Below are 26613 nucleotides of genomic sequence, written 5' to 3'. Positions count from 1 at the left end.
TGGTTCACCGCTCCTGCTCCCACAGCTGGTTCACAGATCCTGCTTCCACAGCTGGTTCACAGCTCCTGTTCCTACAGCTGGGTCACCGCTCCTGCTCTCACAGCTGGTTCCCAGCTCCTGCTCCCACAGCTGGTTCCCAGCTCCTGCTCCCGCAGCTGATTTACAGCTCCTACTCCCACAGCTGGTTCCCAGCTCCTGCTCCCGCTGCTGGTTCCCAGCTCCTGCTCCCACAGCTGGTTCCCAGCTCCTGCTCCCACAGCTGGTTCACAGCTCCTGCTCCCACAGCTGGTTCCCAGCTCCTGCTCCCACAGCCGGTTCACCGCTCCTGCTCCCACAGCTGGTTCCCAGCTCCTGCTCCCACAGCTGGTTCCCAGCTCCTGCTCCCACAGCTGGTTCCCAGCTCCTGCTCCCGCAGCTGATTTACAGCTCCTACTCCCACAGCTGGTTCCCAGCTCCTGCTCCCGCTGCTGGTTCCCAGCTCCTGCTCCCACAGCTGGTTCCCAGCTCCTGCTCCCACAGCTGGTTCACAGCTCCTGCTCCCACAGCTGGTTCCCAGCTCCTGCTCCCACAGTGGTTCACAACTCCTGCTCCCATACTGGCTCACAGCTCGTTCACAGCTCCTGCTCAGCTCCTGCTCCCACAGCTGGTTCCGAGCTCCTGCTCCCACAGCTGGGTCACTGCTCCTGCTCCCACAGCTGGTTCCCAGCTCCTGCTCCCACAGCTGGTTCCCAGCTCCTGTTCCTACAGCTGGGTCACCGCTCCTGCTCCCACAGCTGGTTCCCAGCTGCTGCTCCCACAGCTGGTTCCCAGCTCCTGCTCCCACAGCTGGTTCCCAGCTCCTGCTCCCACAGCTGGTTCCCAGCTCCTGCTCCCACAGCTGGTTCACTGCTCCTGCTCCCACAGCTGGTTCCCAGCTCCTGCTCCCACAGCTGGTACACAGCTCCTGCTCCCGCAGCTGGTTCACCGCTCCTGCTCCCCCAGCTGGTTCACAGCTCCTGTTCCTACAGCTGGGTCACCGCTCCTGCTCTCACAGCTGGTTCACAGCTCCTGCTCCCACAGCTGGTTCACAGCTCCTGTTCCTACAGCTGGTTCACAGCTCCTGCTCTCACAGCTGGTTCCCAGCTCCTGCTCCCGCTGCTGGTTCCCAGCTCCTGCTCCCACAGCTGGTTCCCAGCTCCTGCTCCCACAGCTGGTTCACAGCTCCTGCTCCCACAGCTTGTTCACAGCTCCTGCTCCCCCAGCTGGTTCACAGCTCCTGCTCCCACAGCTGGTTCCGAGCTCCTGCTCCCACAGTGGTTCACAGCTCCTGCTCCCATACTGGCTCACAGCTCGTTCACAGCTCCTGCTCAGCTCCTGCTCCCACAGCTGGTTCCGAGCTCCTGCTCCCACAGCTGGGTCACAGCTCCTGTTCCTACAGCTGGGTCACCGCTCCTGCTCCCACAGCTGGTTCCCAGCTGCTGCTCCCACAGCTGGTTCCCAGCTCCTGCTCCCACAGCTGGTTCCCAGCTCCTGCTCCCACAGCTGGTTCCCAGCTCCTGCTCCCACAGCTGGTTCACTGCTCCTGCTCCCACAGCTGGTTCCCAGCTCCTGCTCCCACAGCTGGTACACAGCTCCTGCTCCCGCAGCTGGTTCACCGCTCCTGCTCCCACAGCTGGTTCACAGATCCTGCTTCCACAGCTGGTTCACAGCTCCTGTTCCTACAGCTGGGTCACCGCTCCTGCTCCCACAGCTGGTTCCCAGCTGCTGCTCCCACAGCTGGTTCCCAGCTCCTGCTCCCACAGCTGGTTCCCAGCTCCTGCTCCCACAGCTGGTTCCCAGCTCCTGCTCCCACAGCTGGTTCACTGCTCCTGCTCCCACAGCTGGTTCCCAGCTCCTGCTCCCACAGCTGGTACACAGCTCCTGCTCCCGCAGCTGGTTCACCGCTCCTGCTCCCACAGCTGGTTCACAGATCCTGCTTCCACAGCTGGTTCACAGCTCCTGTTCCTACAGCTGGGTCACCGCTCCTGCTCTCACAGCTGGTTCCCAGCTCCTGCTCCCACAGCTGGTTCCCAGCTCCTGCTCCCGCAGCTGATTTACAGCTCCTACTCCCACAGCTGGTTCCCAGCTCCTGCTCCCACAGCTGGTTCCCAGCTCCTGCTCCCACAGCTTGTTCCCAGCTCCTACTCCCACAGCTGGTTCCCAGCTCCTGCTCCCGCTGCTGGTTCCCAGCTCCTGCTCCCACAGCTGGTTCCCAGCTCCTGCTCCCACAGCTGGTTCACAGCTCCTGCTCCCACAGCTGGTTCCCAGCTCCTGCTCCCACAGTCGGTTCACCGCTCCTGCTCCCACAGCTGGTTCACAGCTCCTGCTCTCACAGCTGGTTCCCAGCTCCTGCTCCCACAGCTGGTTCCCAGCTCCTGCTCCCGCAGCTGATTTACAGCTCCTACTCCCACAGCTGGTTCCCAGCTCCTGCTCCCGCTGCTGGTTCCCAGCTCCTGCTCCCACAGCTGGTTCCCAGCTCCTGCTCCCACAGCTGGTTCACAGCTCCTGCTCCCACAGCTGGTTCCCAGCTCCTGCTCCCACAGTGGTTCACAACTCCTGCTCCCATACTGGCTCACAGCTCGTTCACAGCTCCTGCTCAGCTCCTGCTCCCACAGCTGGTTCCGAGCTCCTGCTCCCACAGCTGGGTCACTGCTCCTGCTCCCACAGCTGGTTCCCAGCTCCTGCTCCCACAGCTGGTTCCCAGCTCCTGTTCCTACAGCTGGGTCACCGCTCCTGCTCCCACAGCTGGTTCCCAGCTGCTGCTCCCACAGCTGGTTCCCAGCTCCTGCTCCCACAGCTGGTTCCCAGCTCCTGCTCCCACAGCTGGTTCCCAGCTCCTGCTCCCACAGCTGGTTCACTGCTCCTGCTCCCACAGCTGGTTCCCAGCTCCTGCTCCCACAGCTGGTACACAGCTCCTGCTCCCGCAGCTGGTTCACCGCTCCTGTTCCTACAGCTGGGTCACAGCTCCTGCTCCCACAGCTGGTTCACAGCTCCTGTTCCTACAGCTGGGTCACCGCTCCTGCTCTCACAGCTGGTTCACAGCTCCTGCTCCCACAGCTGGTTCACAGCTCCTGTTCCTACAGCTGGTTCACAGCTCCTGCTCTCACAGCTGGTTCCCAGCTCCTGCTCCCACAGCTGGTTCCCAGCTCCTGCTCCCGCAGCTGATTTACAGCTCCTACTCCCACAGCTGGTTCCCAGCTCCTGCTCCCGCTGCTGGTTCCCAGCTCCTGCTCCCACAGCTGGTTCCCAGCTCCTGCTCCCACAGCTGGTTCACAGCTCCTGCTCCCACAGCTGGTTCCCAGCTCCTGCTCCCGCAGCTGGTTCACGGCTCCTGCTCCCACTGTTGACTGCTTCCAAACGAACTACAGACTGCCTGCTTTCTGTGAGAAACACCCAGAATTCCAACCAAGGCCCCACCCTGAATCACTTATCCCCATGGTAACACAGACTCATTGGGACGTCCAACAGATGCTTAAATTAATGGACTTTCAGCTTCAAAACCAAACCTGACCCTGAGGTCTGCATGAAGAATTCACCTCTGTAACAAAGACAGGACAGTAATTGTCAGACTCGATGTCTCCACGTCTCCAGCTAAAAGAGCCCAGCTACCCTTTTACAGATCTTACCCTTCCAGCTTTGACTTCAAGTCAACATAGGCCACACTTTGTGATCGTGAATTCTCCGAAAGGGTTTTTGTCAGATTCTCAACCCAGATTTTCCATTTATCTTCCTTTTAAAAAAAATCTAATTCCCAAACTAAAAGTTTTATTTCTGAAACATGAATTAAGAAATGAGGTATTTGCAACATTTTCCCAGCAAAAATGAAAATGTATCACCCTCGCAATATCCTATTTAGAATATTACAACTTACAACGCGCTGTATATATTCACAACGGCCATGATCTTAGTGAATGGTGGAGCAGGCTCGAAGGGCTGAATGGCCGACTCCTGCTCCTAATTTAAACATTGCAAGTTTTCCTGTGTTTAAATATCTGATAACCTGCAATAGGCAGAATAATCCCTCCATTGTCCCCTTCACTTTCACCAGTCTATCAGCACACTGCTGAATTCCATGTCCAGGAATCACAGTCCACTGAAGATGGAAAACGTTACTGCTTGCTGTGTTTTCTGAAACTTTCCTTCTTCCGATAATTATCGTCCAAAGTTCCTTCTGCGAGAGAAGAGTCCCCATTGCTGTTCAGACGTGAGTTTTCCAGTTCAGTTTTGAAAACAGTCTGTTCAGAGTTCACCTTTTGAACTTTATCTTCTTCACTGTTTGTAGTTTCCCCATTGTTTCAATCCAAAGGGAATGTCCCGGTCAATCCCACATTTAAACTCTCTTCTTCTGGCTCAGTTGTCAGTGGAGCTTCATTTTTCAGTTCGTTTCCCAGACTCCAACATTTTGGATTCTCTTTTGGAGACAGCAAGTTCAAAATGGCTTCTTTCTGTGTCAACAACTCCTTCCTTCACTGGTCAAAATCTTCTTCAGCAACTTTAAGAAGGTAATTCAAATGCTTTTTATGTTCCAGCAGAAAAGGTTCTGATATTCCTGTTTGTAGAAAATGGGATCTTGGACTTTAGAAAGAGAGGGATTGAGAACAAAAGCAGGGAAGTTATGTTGAACCTTTCCAAAGCTCTGGTTAGGCCACAACTAGAGTATTGAGTCCAGTTCTGGGTGACCACACTTTAGGGAGGATGTGATGCTCCTCGAGAGGGTGGAGAGGAGATTTACCAGAATGGTTCCAGGGATGAGGGATTTTAACCACGAGGTTCGGCTGGAGAAGCTGGGGTTGTTCACATTGGAGCAAAGGAGGTTGAGGGGAGGTTTGATAGAGGTGGATGTGATTGCAACAGGTTGAGATATGGTGGTTAAAGAAAAGCTGTTCCCATTAGCTGATGGTAGACGAATGAAAGGGGGAACACATTTAACGCTTTACTCATGGATTCAATGAGCTGGTTTGCCTCCTTGCCTGCCGTAATGACTAGGATCTAAAGAGAGAAATTTCAGCTGCTCCAGTCTCCCCAACTCACAACTCCCTTATCCCTGGTGCCATTCACGTAAATCTCCTTGGCACCCTCTCTGAGAACTTCACACCTTTCCTAAAGTGTGGGGCCCAGATATAGGGTTCCATTCTGGAGGGATAGAATTGAAAAGCAGGGATTTATGTTCAACTTGTTTAGAACCAGGGTTAGACTACACTGGGAGCACTGTCAACATTTGTCATCTCCATTTAGAAAAAAGAAATAGAGGCACTGGAGAAGGTGCAACAAAGATTCACAAGAATACTACCAGAACTGAGAGCAATTCATCCCCAGGAAAGGCTGGAGCTGCTTTTTTCCAGAGAAAAGATTGAAGGGTAGTCTTTTTAAACATTTATTTCAAAAAAATGTTTTCAATTTTCTTTCTTAAATTTAGAGTATCCAATTGTTTTTCCAACTAAGGGGCAATTTAACGTGGCCAATTCACCTACCCTGCACATCTCTGGGTTGTGGGGTGTGAGATCTACTTAATACGGGGAGAATGTGCAAACTCCACACAGCACATGGACAATGACCCGGAGCTGGGATCGACCCCAGGTCCTTAGCGTCATGAGGCAGCAGTGCTAACCACTGTGCCACCGTGCCGCCTGAGACTGAAGGGTGACCTGGTGGAAGTCTTTAAGATTATGAAGGGGTTCAATAATCCAATAGCAATTTCATGCAATTCCACCTCTTTACCCAGCGAGTGGTGAGAATGTGGAACCGTGCTGTAGACTCAATTGAACAGAGACAAACATATTTATTTTAGATCACCCTGTATTAGGGGAAAACACTACTTACTAACCAGGATAAAATAAATGTCCATCATCGGCTTTTGTGGATCATTTCGGTGGAAATGCTCCTGCCGAGGCTCAAAAAGCATCAGCCCACTGGAAGCAAAGTCGCAAATCCAGCCAGTCCTGGATGTGATTAGCAGCAACAATAACAGCAGAATCCAACCCCTGTAATCGCTTGTGAACTCGCTGGTGCCTCAGCAGGTTAGGTGACTGAGTGAATCCCTTCCCACACACAGAGCAGGTGAACGGTCTCTTCCCAGTGTGAACTTGCTGGTGTGTCAACAGGGCAGATGAATCACTGAATCTCTTCCCACACGTCGAGCAGGTGAATGGCCTCTCCCCGGTGTGAACTCGCTGGTGTTTCCGCAGAGCAGATGACTCGCGAAACCCCTTCCCACACACAGAGCAGGTGAATTGCCTCGCCCCGGTGTGAACTCGCTGGTGTGTCTGCAGGTTTGTTAACTGAGTGAATCTCTTCTTACATTCAGCGCAAGTGAACGGCTTCTCCCCAGTGTGAATACGTTGGTGAATCGCCAGTTTAGATGAGGATCTGAATCCTTTCTCACACGCAGAGCAGCTGAATGGTTTCTCTCCGGAGTGAACTAGCTTGTGTGATGCTAAGTTGGATGAATTCCTGAATCCCTTCTCACACTCAGAGCAGATGAACGGCCTATCCCCAGTGTGACTGTGTCGATGAATTTCTAGCTGAGATGGGCGTCTGAATCCATTCCCACAGTCCCCACATTTCCATGGTTTCTCCATGTTGCCCCGTGTCCTTGTGTCTCTCCAGGTTTCACAATCAGTTGAAGAACACGTGTATGGTTTCTCCCTACTGTGAATGATGTGACACTTTTTGGAAGTGTAGCTGGATAAAGATCTTTCGACAGTGACAGCACTGGAACACTCTCACTCGGGTGTGTGGGTATTGAAGCTGTTCCAGTGATACTGATTTTTAAAGTGGGCTGCACGGTAGTGCAGTGGTTAGCACTGCTGCCCACGGCACTGAGGACCCGGGTTTGATCCCGCCCCGGGTCACTGTCTGTGGAATTTGGAGATTCTCCCAATGTCTGCATGGGTTTCACCCCACAACCCAAAGATGCGCAGGTTAGGTGGATTGGCTGCACTAAATTGCTCCTTAATTGGAAAACTATAATTGGTACTCTAAATTTTTTTTTTTTAAAGCAGACGAGCATTTCTTATTCCAGATTCAAAGACCAACGATATTCAGGTCATGATGAATGAAGTGACTCTGTCGGATCTTGGCGCGAGGTTTGGTTTGAGATTACCGTCTGTAAATTCTCCTCTTCTAAACCCTGTAAAAGGAGTTGACAAAACTCAACTGTTTGTACAGAATAAAAACTCAGAACAGCAATTCTAGTTTCCTATGGAACATTATTTCTCTCTCTTTCCCCCAAATGCTGTAAATCTCCATCCCACACACTGTCCCTCCATTCTCACTCTGCGGTATCTAATATCGAGGGGGAATGAGACTGATGGAGCGTTGGCATGGAGTCGAGTGACCGAATGGACTCCTTCTGTGCCATAATGACTCTTTCGCTGGAAATATATATCGCTACAGTACTATATTACAAGACTAGAAATTATAAAAAATTCTTTATGGCAGGATCATAAGTATATCAAATCTGTACCATTTAAAAATACATATCTCTGTCCGATATCAATTTACGGTCCCCTTAAATGTCAGCCATCTCCTGGGGAAAGCAGCCATTTAATTGTGAACATTGGGAACAAGACCATCCTTTTAGCCAGACAATTCAATGTGTCAAGCTGAGGGAGCAAAGGATGTCAATGTCTTTAAGAGAGTGAGAGACCTGGGCCAAGCTTTGCAGAGTCTGCACCCTCCCTGGATTCACTTCCTTTCCCTTCAGTTGCTGCAAGTGACCAATTGAAGGTGAGAATGAGAAAAGAAATGAAAAGGGGGAGAAAAGAAAGTGTTTCACTCACAGATGTTTGACACAGGAGGAAGTTTAAGTCTTCATTTGCACAAAGGCCGCGTGCTGATTGGCTGATGGACCGGAGTCCTTCCGGTCCTCCAACCTTCCCATTGGTCCATACGTCATTCGGAAGGTCAGGGCGGGCTCTGGCTCGCACATGCGCAGCTTTCCTTCTCCCTTGGACATGCGCAGTCATGGGCCGCCTGCCCGTGCGGTGGATAGAGGGCTTTCTCTAACGCGCGCGGGATTGTGGGAGCTGCAGCCGCCATTACTCATCCGGAGCCCAGTCTCCAAACCCCTGAGACTGGGATAGAAAGTGGGGGTGGGGGGAGTGACCCCACCCAGACACGAAGCGCATGTGGGTAGTCACTGGAATTGATTGTGACGCCCCCCTTAGCAAAACAGTTTGTTAATTTCAGGTGCAAAAATTTAGACACCTGGGTGACATATTGGGGAGGGCAATAGGTGAGAGTGAAACTGAACCTGAGAGTCAGCACCTTCAGGTGAGGAGGACTGGGCACTGAAGAGTGGGGATAGGTGGGTGGGGTAGGGGGTGGGACGAGCAACAGGGAGTCTGCGTTTCCTTTGCTATATTTGGAAATAAACCTGTTCAAGGTATGGCAGAGAATCAGCGCTAAACTTTGGTTCTTCGTGTAATAAGTTTTATTCTCTATACTCTCTATGAAGAAGCACATTGCTGCTGACAATTTTAGGTACAGAATGGCAGAGGATATTAGATAATCTCAGACTTTGATTATCTGTCAATTTTCTCGGAGAGAGAACAATATCTGAAATGGAACAGTGAAGCTGATGTAGACACAGGTTACTTCCTTACCCTGAAAGAAGCTAGATATGGCTTTATCATTAACAGCAAAATGCAAGCTCATGAGTAAAGTATTTTGAGACTCGGTCAAGGATGATTTGAATATTGCGAAAACACAGATTTCAGATACTTTTGTATCAAATACAGACAACTCACAGTGAGGCAAATGATTTCATTGTGGCCGAGTTTCAAATACACAAAATGTTCTGACATATTGTCTGCTGACAAGTGATGTGAAAATGATCAACTGTCAACCAATTTCAGTGTTGAAATGAAATATGAGTCATGGATGGTAACCTTAGGGGGTTGAACCCAGGAAATACACAGGGTGATTAATCTGTGTTTTCAACATTGATTCTCAGTATCATTATGTAATGAATTGTCCTCAGCGAAATAATTTTTTTGAATCACTCATCAAACATAATCTTCTGAGGCTGAGAATGATGATGGTGACTGTTGAGTGACAATCCAGTCCCCACCAGGAGAGTCTCGGGATCATGTTTCAAAGCTTTATTCCGACGTATGAAGGGAGAGATCAATCTTATAATAATAATAATCTTTATTGTCACAAGTAGGCTAACATTAGCACTGCAATGAAGTTACTGTGAAAAGTCCCTCATCACCACATTCCGGTGCCTGTTCGGGTACACAGAGGGAGAATTCAGAATGTCCAATTTACCGAACAGCACATCTTTCGGGACTTGTGGGAGGAAACTGAGGCACCCGGAGGAAACCCGCGCAGACACAGGGAGAACGTTCAGACTCCACACAGACAGTGACCAAGCTGGGAATCAAACCTGGAGGTACCCTGGTGCTATGAAGCAACAGTGCTAACCTTAGTGAACCAGATGGCTTTTAATGATAATCGGCAATGGTATCATGGTCATCATTTGACTTTTAATTCCAGATATTTTATTGAGTTTAAATCCAGCACCTGCTGTTGTGGGATTCGAACCCGGGTTCCCAGATCATCACCCTGGGTCTCTGGATTACTCGTCCAGCGACAATACCACTATGTCACTGCCTCTCCAAATAATAAAGTCGAAGATACTATCTGCTTTATTAACTGCTCTCTCAACATGCCCTACCACCTTTAATCACTTATGTACACATACACCGAGGTCGCTTTGTTCCTGCACCTCCTTTAAAGTTTTTCCCTTTATTTTATACTGTCTCTCCATATTCTTCCTGCCAAAATAAATCACCTCTCACACTTTTGTGTACTGAACTTCATCTGCCACTTGTCTATCCAATCTGCCAGCCTGTCAATGTCCCTTTGAAATTCAAGACTATCCTCATCACAGTTGACAATGTTTCCAATCTTCGTATCATTGGCAAATTTTACCACCAAACCCTGAACACCACAGTCTGGGTCATGAATATATATCAGGAAGAGCAAGAGTCCCAACACTGACACCTGGGGAATTCCACTACAAACCTTCCTCCAGTCTGAAACACAACCATTTCTCACTACTCTCTGTTCCTGTCACTTCTGAGCCAATTCCTTATCCAAGTGTCAACTTTCCCTTTTATTCCTGAAATTATATTTTTCTCACAAGTCGGTTGTGTGATTCTGTGTCAAATGTCTTTTGAGAATCCGTATACACCACATCAATAGTGCTGCTCTCATCAACCTTCTCTGTCACGTCCACAAAACACTCCAGCAAGTTATTTAAACATAATTTTCTCCAAATTAATCCAGGCTGGTTTTCTTTAATTTTCCTGCACTTGTCTAAGTGACTATTGATTCAGCCCCAAACTATAGTTCCAGACGTTTCCCAACCACTGAAGTCAGACTGACTGGTCTGTCGTTTCCGGCTTTATCCTTGAATCCCTTTTGGAACAAGGGAGTAACATTCATAATTCTCCAGTTCTTTGGCACCAGCCCTGTGTCTAAGGAAGACTGGAAAATTATCACTACTGCCTCTGTAATTTCCACTCAGTTCCCTCAGTATCTCTGGATGCATCCGGTGCTGGAGCCTCATCTGGAAGTGAAGATGGTGTTTCTACCACCTCAGAATCACAGAATAATACAGTGCAGAAGAGGCCCTTCAGCCCATCGTGTCTGCACCAACACATGGAAAACACCTGACCTGCCTACCTAATCCCATTTGCCAGCACTTCCTGTTTTTACTTGAGATCTATCTGTAGTAGTGGTAAAACCACCATTTGTCATCCAGGATAAAATAAATGTCCATCATCAGCTTTTGTGGATCATTCCAGTGGAAATGTGCTCTTCCAGGCTCAAAGAGCATCAGCCCACTGGAAGCAAAGTCGTGAGACCGGCCAGTCCAGCAGAAAGAAACCCTGCGACCCTCCCACTTTACCAAGTGTCAGAATGAACATGGTTCAATCTTGGATGTGATTCACAGCAGCAATAACAGCAGAGTCCAACCTCAGTGATCACTTGTGAACTTGTTGGTGTGTCAGCAGGTACGATAACTCAGTGAATCCCTTCCCACACTGAAAGCAGCCAAATGACTTCTCTCCAGGGTGAAGTCGCTGGTGCCTCTTCAGCTTGGATACCTGAATGAATCCCATCCCACACTGAGAGCAGGTGAATGGCTTCTCCCTGGTGTGATTTCGCTGGTGCGACTTCAGGCTGGATAACTCAGTGAATCCCTTCTCACATTGAAAGCAGGTGAACAACCTCTGCCCAGTGTGAACTCGCTGGTGTCTTTGCAGGCTGGATAACTGAGTGAATCCCTTCTCACACTGAGAGCAGATGAATGGTCTTTCCCCAGTATGAACACGCTGGTGTTTCTGCAAGTGGGACAACTGAGTGAATCCCTTCCCACACGGAGAGCAGGTGAATGGTCTCTCCCCAGTGTGAATTAGCTTGTGTTTCTGCAGGCTGGATAATTGAGTGAATCCCTTCCCACACTGAGAGCAGGTGAATGGTCTCTCCACAGTGTGAACTCGCTGGTGTATTCGCAGGCCGGATAACCGAGTCAATCCCTTCCCACACTGAGAACAGGTGAACGGTCTCTCCCCAGTGTGAACTTGTTGGTGTCTCTGCAGGCTAGATAATTGAGTGAATCCCTTCTCACACTGAGAGCAAGTGAATGGCTTCTCCCCAGTGTGAACTCGCTGGTGTGTCTGCAGGCTGGATAATTGAGTGAATCCCTTCTCACACTGAGAGCAGGTGAATGGCCTCTCCCCAGTGTGACTGCGTTGATGAGTTTCCAGCTCTGATGGAGATCTGTATCCCTTCCCACAATCCCCACATTTCCACGGTTTCTCCATGTTTGAGGCCTCTTTGTGTTTTTCCAGCTCTGACGATTTGGAGCTTCATCCACACACAGAACACGTGTACGGTCTCTCCCCGCTGTGAATTATGTGATGATTTTTCAGGCTGTGTAACTGGTTAAAGCTCTTTCCACAGTCAGTGCTCTGCAACACTCTCACTCGGGTGTGTGTGTCTCTGTGCTTTTCCAGTCACACTGACGTTTAAAATCTTTTAAAATAGACAGATCGGGCAAACATTTCTCCTTCTAGATTCAAAGGCCGATGAAATTCAGGCCCCGATGAATCAAGTGACTCAGTCAGATCGAGACGTGACGTTTGAGATTTCTGTCTGTAATTCCTCCTCTTCTAATATCCTGTAGAGACAATTTATAACAGAAATCACTGTCAGTACGGGATAGAAATTCAAAACAAACAATTCCAGTTTCTCTGGAACATTCTTTCCTCTTTCATTCCCCAAAGCTGTAAATCTCCATCCCACACACTCTCCCTCCATTCTCACTCTGCTGTATCTAATATTCACCCTCCCAATTCTCCTGAAGGTGCTGATTCAGGCTGATTGACAGATCCATGCTCACTGCTTCCTGTCCTGGACACATACACCATAACAAATAGGAGCTGCAGTCGGCTATTCAGCTCATCTAGCCTGCTCAACCATTCAATGAGCTCATTGGCCAATCCACCTATGCACCATTTTCCCAAACTATTCCTCATATCCCTTGATATCTTCAATATCTGGAAACATATCAATCTCGGTCCTGAAAATACTTGATGACTGAGGCATGGTAGCACAGTGGGTAGCACTGTTGCTTTACAGCGTCAGGGACCCGGGTTCAAATCCTGGCTTGGGTCACTGTCCGTGCGGAGTCTGCACCTTCTCCCCATGCCTGCGTGGGTTTCCTCCGGGTGCTCCGGTTTCCTCCCACAAGTCCCGAAAGACGTACTTGTGAGTTAAATTGGATAATCTGAATTCTCCCGAGTGTACCCAAACAGGCGCCGGAGAGGGCTCGGAGACACTTTTTCAACATGGCGGCCTGACCCTCTGGAGGTCTCACGACTCCCCGCTCTCCGGGGCTCTCTCGGAGGCGGTCAAAATAATGACTGCCAACATGAACAAGTCAACATGGATTTAGTAAGGGGAGGTCGTGCCTGACAAACCTGTTAGAATTCTTTGAGGAGGTGACAAGTAGGTTAGACCAGGGAAACCCAGTGGATGTGGTCTATCTGGATTTCCAAAAGGCCTTTGATAAGGTGCCACACAGGAGGCTGCTGAGTAAGGTGAGGGCCCATGGTGTTCGAGGTGAGCTACTGGCATGGGTTGAGGATTGGCTGTCTGACAGAAGGCAGAGAGTTGGGATAAAAGGTTCTTTTTCGGAATGGCAGCCGGTGACCAGCGGTGTCCCACAGGGTTCAGTGTTGGGGCCGCAGCTGTTCACCATATATATTAATGATCTGGATGAAGGGACTGGGGGCATTCTAGCGAAGTTTGCTGATGATACGAAGTTAGGTGGTCAGGCAGGTAGTGCTGAGGAAGTGGGGAGGCTGCAGAAGGATCTAGACAGTTTGGGAGAGTGGTGCAGGAAATGGCTGATGCATTTCAACGTGAGAAAATGTGAGGTCTTGCACTTTGGAAAAAAGAATCCAAGCATAGACTACTTTCTAAACGGTGAGAAAATTCATAATGCCAAAGTACAAAGGGATCTGGGAGTGCTAGTCGAGGATTCCCTAAAGGTAAACATGCAGGTTGAATCCGTGATTAAGAAAGCGAATGCTATGTTGTCATTTATCTCAAGAGGGTTGGAATATAAAAGCAGCGATGTGCTACTGAGCCTTTATAAGGCTCTGGTTAGGCCCCATTTGGAGTACTGTGTCCAGTTTTGGGCCCCACATCTCAGGAAGGACATACTGGCACTGGAGCGTGTCCAGCGGAGATTCACACGGATGATCCCTGGAATGGCGGGTCTAGCATATGAGGAACGGCTGGCGTTCCTGGGATTGTATTCATTGGAGTTCAGAAGGTTAAGGGGAGATCTAATAGAAACTTACAAGATAATACATGGCTTAGAAAGGATGGACGCAAAGAAACTGTTTCCGTTAGGCGAGGAGTCGAGGACCCGTGGGCACAGCCTTAGAATTAGAGGGGGTAAATTCAAAACAGAAATGCGGAGACATTTCTTCAGCCAGAGAGTGGTGGGCCTGTGGAATTCATTGCCGCAGAGTGCAGTGGAGGCCGGGACGCTAAATGGCTTCAAGGCAGAGATAGATAAATTCTTGATGTCGCGAGGAATTAAGGGCTATGGGGAGAATGCTGGGAGGTGGAGTTGAAATGCCCATCAGCCATGATTGAATGGCGGAGTGGACTCGATGGGCCGAATGGCCTTACTTCCACTCCTATGTCTTATGGTCTTATTCTCCGTGTTATTGACCAGAGACTGAGTGAGCTGACTCAATATTTGTGAGCTCATGAGGCCGAGCTGTAAAATACCACGAAGAGTAATCAACTAGTAGAGTTGACAAGGGGGAGCCAGTGAATGTGGTACATTTGGACTTTCAGAAAGCGTTTGACAAAGTCTCGCACAAGAGATTATCTTGCATGATTAAAGCACATTGATGGAAGTGTATTGAGATGGATAGAAAACTGGTTGGCAGAAAGGAAACAAAGGGTATGCATCAACGGATCATTTTCAAATTGGCAGGCAGTAACTAGTGGAGTGCCACAGGGATCGGTGCTGGATCCCCAGCTATTCACAATATACACTAATGAGTGGTCGACAGAATAAAATGTAACATCTCAAAGTTTGCCGATGATACCAAGATGGGTGGGAGGGTGAACTGTCACGAAGATGCAGAGAACCTTCAGCATGAACTGGACAGGTTGGGCAAGTGGGCAAACCAATAGCAGGTGCAGTATAATTTGGATAAATGTCAGGTTATTCAATTTGGAAGCAAAAACAAGAAGGCAGATTACTACCTGAATGACTGTAAATTGGGAGAGGGAAGAGTGCAGCGGGACCTGGGTGTCCTTGTGCCCCAGCTGCTGAAGGTAAGCATGCAGGTGCAGCAGGCGGTAAAGAAGGATAATGGTAAGTTGGCTTTCATTGCGAGAGGTTGAGTACAGGAGCAGGGATGTATTGTTGCAATGATACAGGGTCTTGGTGAGGCCACACCTGGAATATTGTGTGCAGTTTTGGTCTCTTTTTCCGAGGAAGGATGGTCTTGCTCTCGAGGGAGTGCAGCGAAGGTTTACCAGGTCGATTCCGGGGATGGCGGCACTGACGTATGCAGAGAGATTGACGAGGTTAGGATTGTTTTCGCTGGAGTTCAGACGAATGAGCGGGGATGTCGCAGAGACTAATCAAATCTAACAGACTAGGAGGGTGGATGCAGGGAGGATGGTCCCGATGGTGGGTATACCCAGAACCAGGGGTCACAGTCTGAGGATTCGGGGGAGACCATTTAGACAGAGTTGGGATACGGACCCAGGAAGTGCAGAAGATTGTAGTTTTGTCGGGCAGCATGGTCGGCACAGGCTTGGAGGGCCGAAGTTCCTGTGCTGTACTTTTCTTTGTTCTTTTTTTATGAGGAGACATTTCTTCACCCAAAGAGTGGTGATCCTATGGAATTCATTCCCGCAGGAAACAGTTGAGCTGTTATGGGCCAGGGCTTCGAAACTCCAAATTGTATTATGAAGCTCACCTGACCTATAACTTTTATGTTGAATTTGGCTAGGATGAGCACAAGATCCATCACTTCAGGTGTGATTCATCAGACCTCCTCGGCACTTTTATCAAAACAAAGTTTATTATAAGAATGTAGTTAATATATATGAAACACTTATCAAGAATTTACTATCAATTACAAACATAAAAAACCACAACAGCTACAGTAATCTATGTATATAACTCTAATGAATCCCCCTTCATAGCTGTTCCAATTCAATACAAAATCCAATAAACCAAAACCCCTTTCAAGGGCGTGGCACGGCACACTGTAATCTCACTTGAATGGGACTGATCCTTTCCCCAAGATTCAGATCCAGCCTTTAATCAGCAGATTCAAATCTCCTTCTGGAAAGCAACTCTATCTTTAAAGTTACAGTTTGCCGCACCCAATGTGCTTTCAGTTCGCTGGAACAGCTTTTAAAATAACAGAGAAAAACAGGGAAACACTGCTTCTTTCTTCTGCAGTCCAAAGTAACAAACTGAAACCCTAACACTAAACCCCCTCTCACCTGACAGCCACAGCCCAGCTCCACCCACAAATGACATCACTGATGCCGTGCTACAAGTCATGTGATAAGAGAAGACCTTTCTGAAAGGAACACTCACATCACAAGGCTAAAAGGCTGAATGCATTCAAGAGGTGGCTAGATTTGGTGCTTGAGGTCAATGGGATCAAGGGTTATGGGGAGAAAGCAGGATTAGGCTATTGAGCTGGATGATCGATTATGACGAACAGTGGAGCAGGCCAGAAGGGCCGAATGGCCTCCTCTACTTCTATCTTCTACATGTCTATGTTAAAGAAGCTTGATGATTCGGAGAAGAGAATCCTGAACGTTGACAAGATGCCTCCCCAGCGGAGGCAACAATTCAATCCTTGGAAAACTGACTGAGTGGCATGGCGGAGGTCCTGGGGGATTTGTAGAACCGAGGGTCAGAGAAAGAATATCCGAGTCGTCGGCCTGCGAGAAGGCGTGGAGGGTAAGGCTCCCCTTAGGATCTTCGAGGACCACTGCCATAATTTCTGATGCTGGATGTGAAGCCTGGGTGTTTTAAATTAGAAAGAGCATCAGATCCTGTCTTTGAGGCTGAGGGATAGTTTTCATCCCAGGCCTGTAATCATTCATATCCACAACTTGAAAGATCACCAGTAGGTCCTGGAGACGGGTACGGTGAGGTGGGACCTGGCTACATGAGGGAGTGAGGATTTCCTTCTTCCAGGACTTTTCAGCAGCCACACAAACGAAGCATCGAGGCTTCGATGAAATTTGAAGGGAACTCAAGGCTGCGGGAGTGAATTATGTCGCTTTATCCTGTGACCCTGAAAATTGTATCCGACAACTCCGTCAAGTCTTTTGATAATCCGACTACTGCCTTGGTCTTCGTTAAATCCACAAAGGGCAAGGATTTGGAGGGATGGTTTGCAGCTCAGACTAACTCAGGCTCTAATCTGGACTCTTTCCCTATCATGGTGTTATTGTCTGAATTTGTTATATTTTATCCTCTTCAAGGGAGTTGTTATTCTGTGAGCACCGATTGAATGTTTTCTTCTTCTCCTCGAGTCTTACAGGAACTCACAGTATCTTTTCTCAGTTTTGGTAGATGTTCTGTGTGCTTATTATGAAGGGTGGGTGGTGGTGGATGCAGGCCTTCACAGGTGGGTCTAAAATGTGGGAGGGACATTCGATTCCCATTCCCTTGTTGGCCCTTCTTTTCTTCTCCTCATTTCAGAGAAGGTATCCTGAGGGTAACAGCAGTCTGGCTGTGGGGTTAATCCTCCGGGTCCTCAGTCTTATTGAGGAATGTCCCCTTGAATCTATTGTGGTCGTGTTTCTTTTGTATTTTTGTTATTATGGGAGGGTTTATGTGTTGTTGACTTTATCCTACTCTGGTACAGACGGGGCTTTTATCCGTGAAAGGAGCAGTTTGGGGAGACTTTGGTGCCTCTGGTGTAAAGTGAGTTGGAGGAGGGGGTAATGGTGCACGCCCGATTGTGGTGTGGAAATCTGTTCCTGTTCTCTCTGTCGCCTAACTAATGGCAGCAGTTAATCGGCAAATTTTCTCAGGGAATCCCTATCAGAAGGAAAAAGATCCTCTCCTTTCTTAAGGAGAAATTTGACATAGTTTTATTGCAGGAACCTCATCTGGATGATGAGGAACACTTTAAATTGAGGTGGGATTGGGTGAGGCAGGTTTGTTTACCACATTTTCCTCAAGTAGCAGGGGTGTGACAATCCTTATTAAGAAAAATAACCTGCACCAAGGACAAAGGAGGTAGATATGTGATCATTAGAGGTTCGGTGCATGGAGATGTTGTTTCTATCATTAATGTTTATGGACCCCCAAATTATTTCCCGGAGTTCATTACGAAGGTTTTTGTGGATTTTGTAGACTTCAACGGCCACTTAAATTCTCTGGTAGATAAGCCCCTGGTTACCAGGAACCACCCCCCCCCCCCCCCCTCCCCTCTCGCGCTGCAAGGTAGGGCGTTGGCCCCGGCTTGTAAGGAGTTGGGTTATGTGGAGAGCTTTGCACCCAAAGGGTATAGATTTTACCGTCTTTCCAGCCCCACATCAAAGTCATAATAGAATCAACGACTTTTTTCTGCTGAGGACGATCCCATACCTGGTGTCCTCTTGCACCACAGGAAACATCATAATTGTGGACCATCTCCTCATTTTTCTGGCGTTCCTGCTCGAGGGCTCACCCCAAGGTCAAGAGTGGTGATTTGATGCTTCCCTGATAAGAGTTACGTCATTTCCGACACATTTTGAATTTGAATTCTTCCTTTTCTTTAACTTGACCCCTGGTATTTCTCCCTCCATTTCCCCCTCCAGACATCTATAGCTCATGCCAGTGTGCAGAGTCTGCACCCTCCCTGGATTCAGTTCCTTTCCCTTCAGTTGCTGCAAGTGACTAATTGAAGGTGAGAATGAGGAAAGAAATGGAAAGGGGGAGAAAAGAAAGTGTTTTACTCACAGATGTTGGAGAAAGGAAGAAGCTTCCGTCTCATTGAAGCTCAATTGTCACTCATACAAACCCCGCGCTCTGATTGGCTGGAGGACCAGAGACCTTCCGGTCCTCCCAAACTTCAATTGGTCAACACCTCAGCAGGATGGTCAGTGGGCGGGCTCTCATTCGCACATGCGCAGTCCCGGGGGGCCGCGGAGATCACCGAGCGGTTCCTCGCTCTGGCCGGAGCCGTCAGAAACCTTCTTGCCAGGACGTACACGTGCAGGAAGACGGGGAACAATGGGTAGGGTCGGCCTCCCGAGTCTGCGCCTGCGCATGCGCACTGCAACCCGGAGACGACACCGCGGAATAAGGTGATTCCTATTGGTTGATTGAGGCAGGGCGCCATTGTGATGTCACAAAGCGGAAGTTGGATGAAATCTCCCCCTGTCTCCAACATCTGTGAGTAAAACACTTTCTTTTCTCCCCCTTTCCATTTCTTTTCTCATTCTCACCTTCAATTGGTCACTTGCAGCAACTGAAGGGAAAGGAAGTGAATCCAGGGAGGGTGCAGACTCTGCAAAGCTTGACCCAGGTCTCTCTCTCTCTTAAAGACGTTGACATCCTTTGCTCCCTCAGCTTGACACATTTATTTGTCTGGCTTAAATAGAACATAGAACAGTACAGCACAGAACAGGCCCTTCGGCCCTCGATGTTGTGCCGAGCAATGATCAGCCTGCTCAATATAAGCAGGATATGTAGCAGGATATTTTAGGGATCAGAGACACTATGTGAAATGCCAGATCAATTGAACAACCAGCTAACAGGTTAACACAGTGAGTGGGGAAAGAGGGTAAGATTATACAAAAACAGAAGGATAACAATGCACACCCCAAAATATTACAAAATAGACTAACAGCATAGTCGAATTAAAATGAAGAACACAACATAGATGGTTCCTCCGGGGCTGGTTTAGCTCACAAGGCTAAATCGCTGGCTTTTAAAGCAGACCAAGCAGGCCAGCAGCACGGTTCGATTCCCGTACCAGCCTCCCCGGACAGGCGCCGGAATGTGGCAACTAGGGGCTTTTCACAGTAACTTCACTGAAGCCTACTCGTGACAATAAGCGATTATCATTTCAGATGACATAGAATTCCAATAGTGCAGAAAACCATTCACCCCTCAGGTGTGCACTGAGCCTCAGAAAAAGCCCTTCACTGAGACCCACTCCCCAACCCTATCCCCGTAACCTCGTGCATCGATCATGGCCAACCCGCCTAACCTACATATCTTTGGATATTAGGGGCAATTTAGCATGACCAATCCACTTTAGCTACACATCTTTGGACTGTGGGAGAAATTCAGATCACCCGGAGGAAACATGGAGAATGTGCAAACAGCCACTCAAGGAATCAAACCTGGGTCCCTGGCAGCAGTGCTAAATACTGTACCCCACTCCCGGCCTAAGTTGAATTTAATTTACTGATGGAAAGCCCAGGAGGAGTGAGTCTGCCGGACGAAGTCAAAAATGACCCACAGAGATGGGATGGACTCCAGCTTTCCCTGGCGGGAGGGTGCAGATGATCAAGGTGAATGTACTGCCCAGGATCCTCTTCCTATTTGGATCCTGACCGATCTACATCCCTAAGGCCTTTTTCCATTCAATAGATAAGATGATTATAGTGTGTGTGTGTCAGCGTCATGGGGAATGCATACAACAATCAAACACGCTCTCACCCCCTTGCCAGAGTCATAATTACATTCAGTCACCACCTGATGTTACTGGAGAGCCAACTCCCCTTCACAAAATCCGTTTGATCCTTAGAAACCACCACCGGCACACACCCCTCCTACCTACACGGCAACACTTTCACCAGGGCCTTCATGTCCGTGTTTAACAGCGAAATGGGCCTGTAGGACCCACACTCCGGTGGGTCCTTCTTTTCTGAGATCGATGACTGCGCCAACGTAGCCGACAGATCTCCCTCTTCCACCACCTCGCTGAATATACACAACAACTGGGAAGGGGCAACTCCGTCATAAACTGCTTATAAAATTCCACTGGAAAGCCATTGCCTACCCTGCCTTCATCCTACCAATACACTCCATTACCTCCCTTAACCCCAATGGCTGCCTCTAGTGACGGCCTCTACCCCTCCTCCAACTCCAGGAGCTCCTTCCATCCAGGAACTGCCCACATCTGCCACCTCCCCCACCAACTCAGACCTATACAGCCCCTGGTAGAAGGCCTTCAACACCTCATTTATCCTTTTGAGTCCAATACCACATTCCCCTTCGCCGCCTTCACCTGCAGAATTTCCCTTGATGCTGCCTGGTACTGCAGCTGGTGGACCAGCCTACGCCTCGCCTTCTCCCCATGCTCACACTGCAGCCCCCTCACCCTCTGCAGCTGCCCACCACCCTACCCATCGTCAATCGGTCAAACTGCCCCTGCAACGTCTTCCTTTCTACCAACACCTCCATCGTGGGGGCCGCCGAGTATCTCCTGCCCACCCCCACTACCTCACCCAGTAACCACCGGTGCTCCTCCCTTCTCACCCTCTCCCTGTCGGCTTTAAATGAAGTAATTTCTCCCCGGATACCGGCCTCCCACAACATGGCCGCCACCACCTCCCCGTTCAGGCTGAGCTCAGCTTAGTTCTTAATCGCTCCTCTCGCCTTCCCACAGAATTTCTTATCAGCCAAAAGCCGAGAATTCATCCTCCACCCCGGTCTCTGTACCTCTCCCGATCAAAGCCTCACACCTAACCAGTGCGGTGATGGTCCGAGATCATGATTCCAGTCCGACCATCGCCATCAGCACCAACCGGATCACTACAAAAAAAGCCTGGAATACACCCTATACACATGCGAGAAGAAGGAATATTCCCTCTCTCCCGGGTTCACGAACCTCCACCGATACACCATTCCCATCCTTTCCAGAACCTTCAGAGCTCTTTCATCATTCTCGACCTTCCCATCGACTTAGGGCTCGACCTCCCCAACCTCGCCTCCATGACACAATTAAAATCCACTCCCATGATCAGCTGCTGAGAATCCAGGTCCGGAATCGCTCCCAGTAACTTCTTTACAAAACCAATATCATCCCAATTGGGCGCATACACATTTACCAACACCACCACCGTCCCCTCTCACCTACCACTCACCATCACAAACCTCCCCCCAGGTCCAACACCTCTCTGGCCCCCGTAAACCCTGTTCTCTTGCTCAACAAAATGGCCACCCCCTTGACTGTGAATCAAACCCCGAGTGAAACACTTGACCCATCCATCCCTTCCTTGGTCTTATCTGACCTTTCACCCAGAGATGAGTCTCCTGCAAGAAAATCACCTCTGCTCCCAAACTCTTCAGGTGTGCAAACATACGGGACCTCTTGACCGGCCCATATAGTCCGCGGGCATTCCATGTCACGATTCTCACTGGAGGCTTACGCCTCCCCGCCCCCCCCCCCTCTAGTGTCCGCCAACATCACCATTGGGTCCCCCCCCCCCCCTCCCCCCTCGTCCCCCCCATCCCCATCCCCACACTGAACCGGGCCCAACCAAGATGGTTCCCCCACCCTGCCCAGAACCAAACCCATCCTCCATACCTCCCACGTCGCCGTACCCCCTCCCATCCCTTACTCCCCCTCCTCCCACACTGGCTAACCTACCCCCCACCCCAGGCTTCACTACACTTCCGTTCACTGGCATTACCTGGTACCGTGGTGACTGCACCCAAAGGCCACCCCCAACAACTCCCCCATCCCCTCCCCCCACACAACCCGCATTGGCCTTGCGTAGAAAGGTGGCCGCGTGCAACAAGCACCGGACTACATAGATCACCCAAAGTCTGGCTGGGTACAGCACCCCGAATCGGACCTTTCACCGATATGGTACTGCCTTGGCCTTGTTGAACCACGCCCGCCTCCAGGCCAGCTCCGCTCCAATGTCCTGATATATCCTGATTCGGTTTGCCTCCCATTCACAGTCCTGCTGTGCCCTGGCCCACTGCAGGATCTTTTCTTTGTCCTGGAACTTGTACATCCGCACAATCACTGCCCACGGCGGCTCCCCCACTCTCAGCTTCTGTCTCGGGGACCAATGGGCCTGATCCACCTCTGGGGCCTTGTCCAACACCTTCTCCTCCACCAACTTGGCCAGCATCCTGGCAACGTAGCTCGTAGCACTCATTCCCTCCACTCCCTCTGACAGACCCATAATCCACAGATTTTACCACTTAGACCTGTTCTCCTGCTCCTCCGCCTTAGACCGCAGCAACTTGCACAACTCCCCCAGGATCACCACCTCCTCCTCCAACAGCACAATACGGTAACTCTGATCGGTCCCCACCTTCTCCACTTCGCGGATCATCACCCTCTGCATCTCGAGGCACTTTCCCACCATTCCAGGGTCCCGCAAAGAGGTGCCACTGCCCCCTGAATCGCCTTGACCAGTCGCTCTGCATTCCCTTCCTCTGCTGCCCAAACTCCTCTTTATTTAAAAATATTTCTTATTCTCCTTTTTCACATTTTCTCCCAAATTTGCACCCAACAATAAACAATAAACAGTAACGAATGTCATGTCAATCCCCATATCAATAACAACGATCCCATCCTCCCACCAAAGCCCAGACATTAGCCCGCATGCTATCATAAACAGATGACAAAGAGGAATCAGGAATCACCCATTGTCACCATTAACACCTACAGTCCTCCCCCCGCCCCCCCCCCCCAACCCTCCCAGCCCCCCTAATGTTCAATGTGATCCAATTCTCTAAAGTGCATAATGAATAACGCCCATGAATTGTAGAACCCGTCCATCTTTCCCCTCAGTTCAAATTTGACCTTTTCAAGCGTTACGAATTCCAGCAGGTCCCCCCGCCATGCCAGGGCTCAGGGTGGAGAGGTTGATCTCCACCCCAACAGGATCTGCCTTTGGGCCATCAATGAGACAAAGGCTACAAGATCTGCCTCCTGTTTCCAACCTCGGCTGGTCCGACACCCCGAATATGGCCTCCCGAGGGCCCGGGTCCAGTTTCACGTGCACCACTTTAGAGATTACCCTAAACACCTCCTTCCAGTAATCCTCCAGCTTTGGACAGGACCAAAACATATCAATGTGATTTGCGGGGCCCCCCCGCAACATTTGCCGAAACTCCTCTTTAATGAAGCCAATCAGTTGCTCCATCTGCAGTTTTCCCGTCGACAACGACCCTCCCCCCTCCTCCTGAACTGGAACAGCGCCAAGAGTCTCCCCAACTCTTTCACCAGCTCTTTACCTATCTTCAGGCGGGTCTGATAGCCCATAAACATGCCCATCCAGGGGAGAACCTCCTGCCCTGCACCCTCCGCTCCACTTTACTTCTGAATGTACCCGGAACTCAGGCAAAAAGGGACAAAGCCAACACCTTCGAGCAGGAGCCGCCCTGTGTGCGCCCACTCACTCCATGGCTGCTACTGGAAGTCCATGATGCGCCTTTTCTAATTTGCAACGCCCAAGCTTCACATCCAGCTTGAGAAAACGTGGCAGCCGGTCCTTGAAGAACCTAATGGGAGCCTCACCCTCCACACCTTCTGGCAGGCCGACGACTCGGATGTTCTTTCTCTGACCCCGGTTCTCCAAATCCTCCAGGACCTCCGCCACGTCACTCGGCCGGTTTCCAAGACTTGAATTCTTACCTCCGCCGAGGAGGCATCTTGCTCGACATTCAGGATTCTCTCCTCCGGATCATTGAGACACTTCATGGTGTTTTACAGCTCGGCCTCATGAGCTCACAGATATTGAGTCAGCTCACTCAGCCTCAGGTCAGTAACACAGAGAATGTCGGCAGTCATCATTTTCACCACCTCCGAGAGAGCCCCGGAGAGCGCGGGGTCGAGAGACTTCCTGAGGGTCAGGCTGTCATGTTGAAAAGGTGGCTCCATTTCCACTGAATCCGCCTGCACTCTTAGCGATGGATGTTTTGACGTTTTTCAGCATAATCCCACCAAACCCAATCCCGAAGCCTTCCAGGGACATGACAACAAATATTAATTCAAGGATGAGGTAGATGAGTGCCAGGCAATCAGGATAAATGATGGATTATAGGCGAATGGCACCAGAACCTGCGGAAAAGCAGCTACTCCCCCACCCACCTCGCGTGGACCCCCAGACAGATTTCTGATTGATGAGGGAGTCGAGGGTTCTGGGGAACAGGCAGGAAAATGGAGATGAGGGAGGGATTTCTTTACTCGAAGATGTGGTGCTGCTTTGGAATTCTTAGAATGTTAGAATTCCTACAGTGCAGAAGGAGGCCATTCGGCCCATCGAGCCTGCACGGATCCATATCCCACCCTAACCCTGCAGCCCCACATTCTAACCTGCACATCCCTGGACACTAGGGGGCAATTTAGCACAGCCAATCCACTTACCCCGTACATCTGGGAGAACCCAGAGCACCCGGAGGAAACCCACGCAGACACGGGGAGAACGTACAAACTCCACACAGACATTGACCCAAGGCTGGAATTGAACCCAGGACCCTGGCATTGCGAGGCCGCAGTACTAACCACTGTGCTACCGTGCTGCCCCAATTCTCTACCCCAGATGATTGTGTGGCGTCGGTCATCAAATATTTTCAAGACAGAGATTGACAGGTTTCTAGATATTGAAGATATCGAGGGATATGGGAGGATAGTGTGGGAAAATGGTGCTGAGGTAAATCGGACAATGATCCCATTGAATGGTTGAGCAGGCTCGATGGGCTGAATGGCCGACTACAGCTCCTGTTTGTTATGATCTCCTGTCCAGGACAGGAAGCAGTGAGCATGGATCTGTCAATCAGCCTGAATCAGCACCTTCAGGAGAATTGGGAGGGTGAATATTAGATACAGCAGAGTGAGAATGGAGGTAGAGTGTGTGGGATGGAGATTTACAGCTTTTGGGGAATGAGAGAGGAAAGAATGTTCCAGAGAAACTAGAATTGGCTGTTTGTGAATTTCGATCCTGTACTGACAGAGGTGATTCCTTTTCAGGAGATTAGAAGAGGAGGAATTACAGACCGAAATCGCAAATGTCGCATCTGGGATCTGTCAGAGTCACTCGATTCCTTGGACCTGAATATCATCGGCCTTTAAATCTAGAAGGAGAAATGTTTGCCGGATCTGTCAGCTTCAAAACATTTTAACCATCAGTGTGACTGGAAAAGCACCGAGACACACACACCCGAGTGAGAGTGTTCCAGAGCACTGACTGTGGAAAGAGCTTTAACTAGTTACACAGCCTGAAAAAACATCGCACCAATCACAGCGGGGAGGGACCGTACACGTGTTCTGTGTGTGGGTAAAGCCTCAACTGATTGTCCAACCTGGAGAGACACGAGTTGACCAAAAACATGGAGAAACCGTGGAAATGTGGGGATTGTGGGAAGAGATACAGTTTCCCATCAAGGCTCGAAGTTCATCGACACATTCACACTGGGGAGAGGCCGTTCACCTGCTCTGTGTGTGAGAAGGAATTTGGATATTCGTCCAACCTGCGGACACACCAGCGAGTTCACTTGGGGGAGAAGCCGTTCACCTGCACTGAGTGTGGGAAGGGATTCTGTGTTTCATCACAGCTGCTGAGACACCAGCGAGTTCACACTGGGGAGAGGCCGTTCACCTGCTCTGTGTGTGGGAAGGGATTCACTCGGTCATCCTATCTGTTGAAACACCAGGAAGTTCACAAGTGATGAGAGGGGTTGGATTCTGCTGTTATTGCTGCTGTTAATCACATCCAGGACTGAACCATGTTCAATCTGACAGTGAATGAAGTTGGAGGGTTTCTTTCTGCTGGACTGGTCCGTTTCACTGGGTTTGCTTCCAGTGGGCTGATGCTCTTTGAGCCTGGGAGAGCACATTTTCACTGAAATGATCCACAAAAGTTGAAGAAGGACATTTAATTTATTACTGGATAGTAAAGAGCATTTATCCCCCCACTACAGACAGATATAACATAAATACAGAAAGAACTGGAAAAACGCAGCAGGTCTGGCAGCATCTGTGGAGAGAGAAACAGAGTTAATGTTTCACGTCTAAAGTAACTCTACTTCTGAACTAAAGA

General features: G+C 49.7%; 1 protein-coding gene and 1 long non-coding RNA gene across 2 annotated transcripts; one reads left to right on the top strand and one right to left on the bottom strand.

Annotated features, from left to right (window-relative positions):
• Window positions 1-10974: 10974 nt before the first annotated feature.
• On the bottom strand, window positions 10975-11980 carry LOC119951368 (oocyte zinc finger protein XlCOF6-like). Its single transcript, XM_038774511.1, has one exon. It carries the CDS (start codon window positions 11856-11858, stop codon window positions 11016-11018), a length of 843 nt encoding a protein of 280 aa, XP_038630439.1. The 5' UTR covers window positions 11859-11980; the 3' UTR covers window positions 10975-11015.
• A 6749-nt stretch (window positions 11981-18729) lies between these two features.
• LOC119951389 lies at window positions 18730-25967 on the top strand. Its single transcript, XR_005457606.1, has 2 exons — window positions 18730-18991; window positions 25545-25967. It is a non-coding gene; the product is annotated as an uncharacterized LOC119951389 (long non-coding RNA).
• Window positions 25968-26613: the final 646 nt, after the last annotated feature.

This window comes from Scyliorhinus canicula, chromosome 17 (assembly GCF_902713615.1).
Source record: "Scyliorhinus canicula chromosome 17, sScyCan1.1, whole genome shotgun sequence".
Lineage (NCBI taxonomy): Eukaryota > Metazoa > Chordata > Chondrichthyes > Carcharhiniformes > Scyliorhinidae > Scyliorhinus > Scyliorhinus canicula.
The sequence above is the reverse complement of the archived record's forward strand: the minus strand, read 5'-3'. Positions and strand labels throughout refer to the sequence as shown.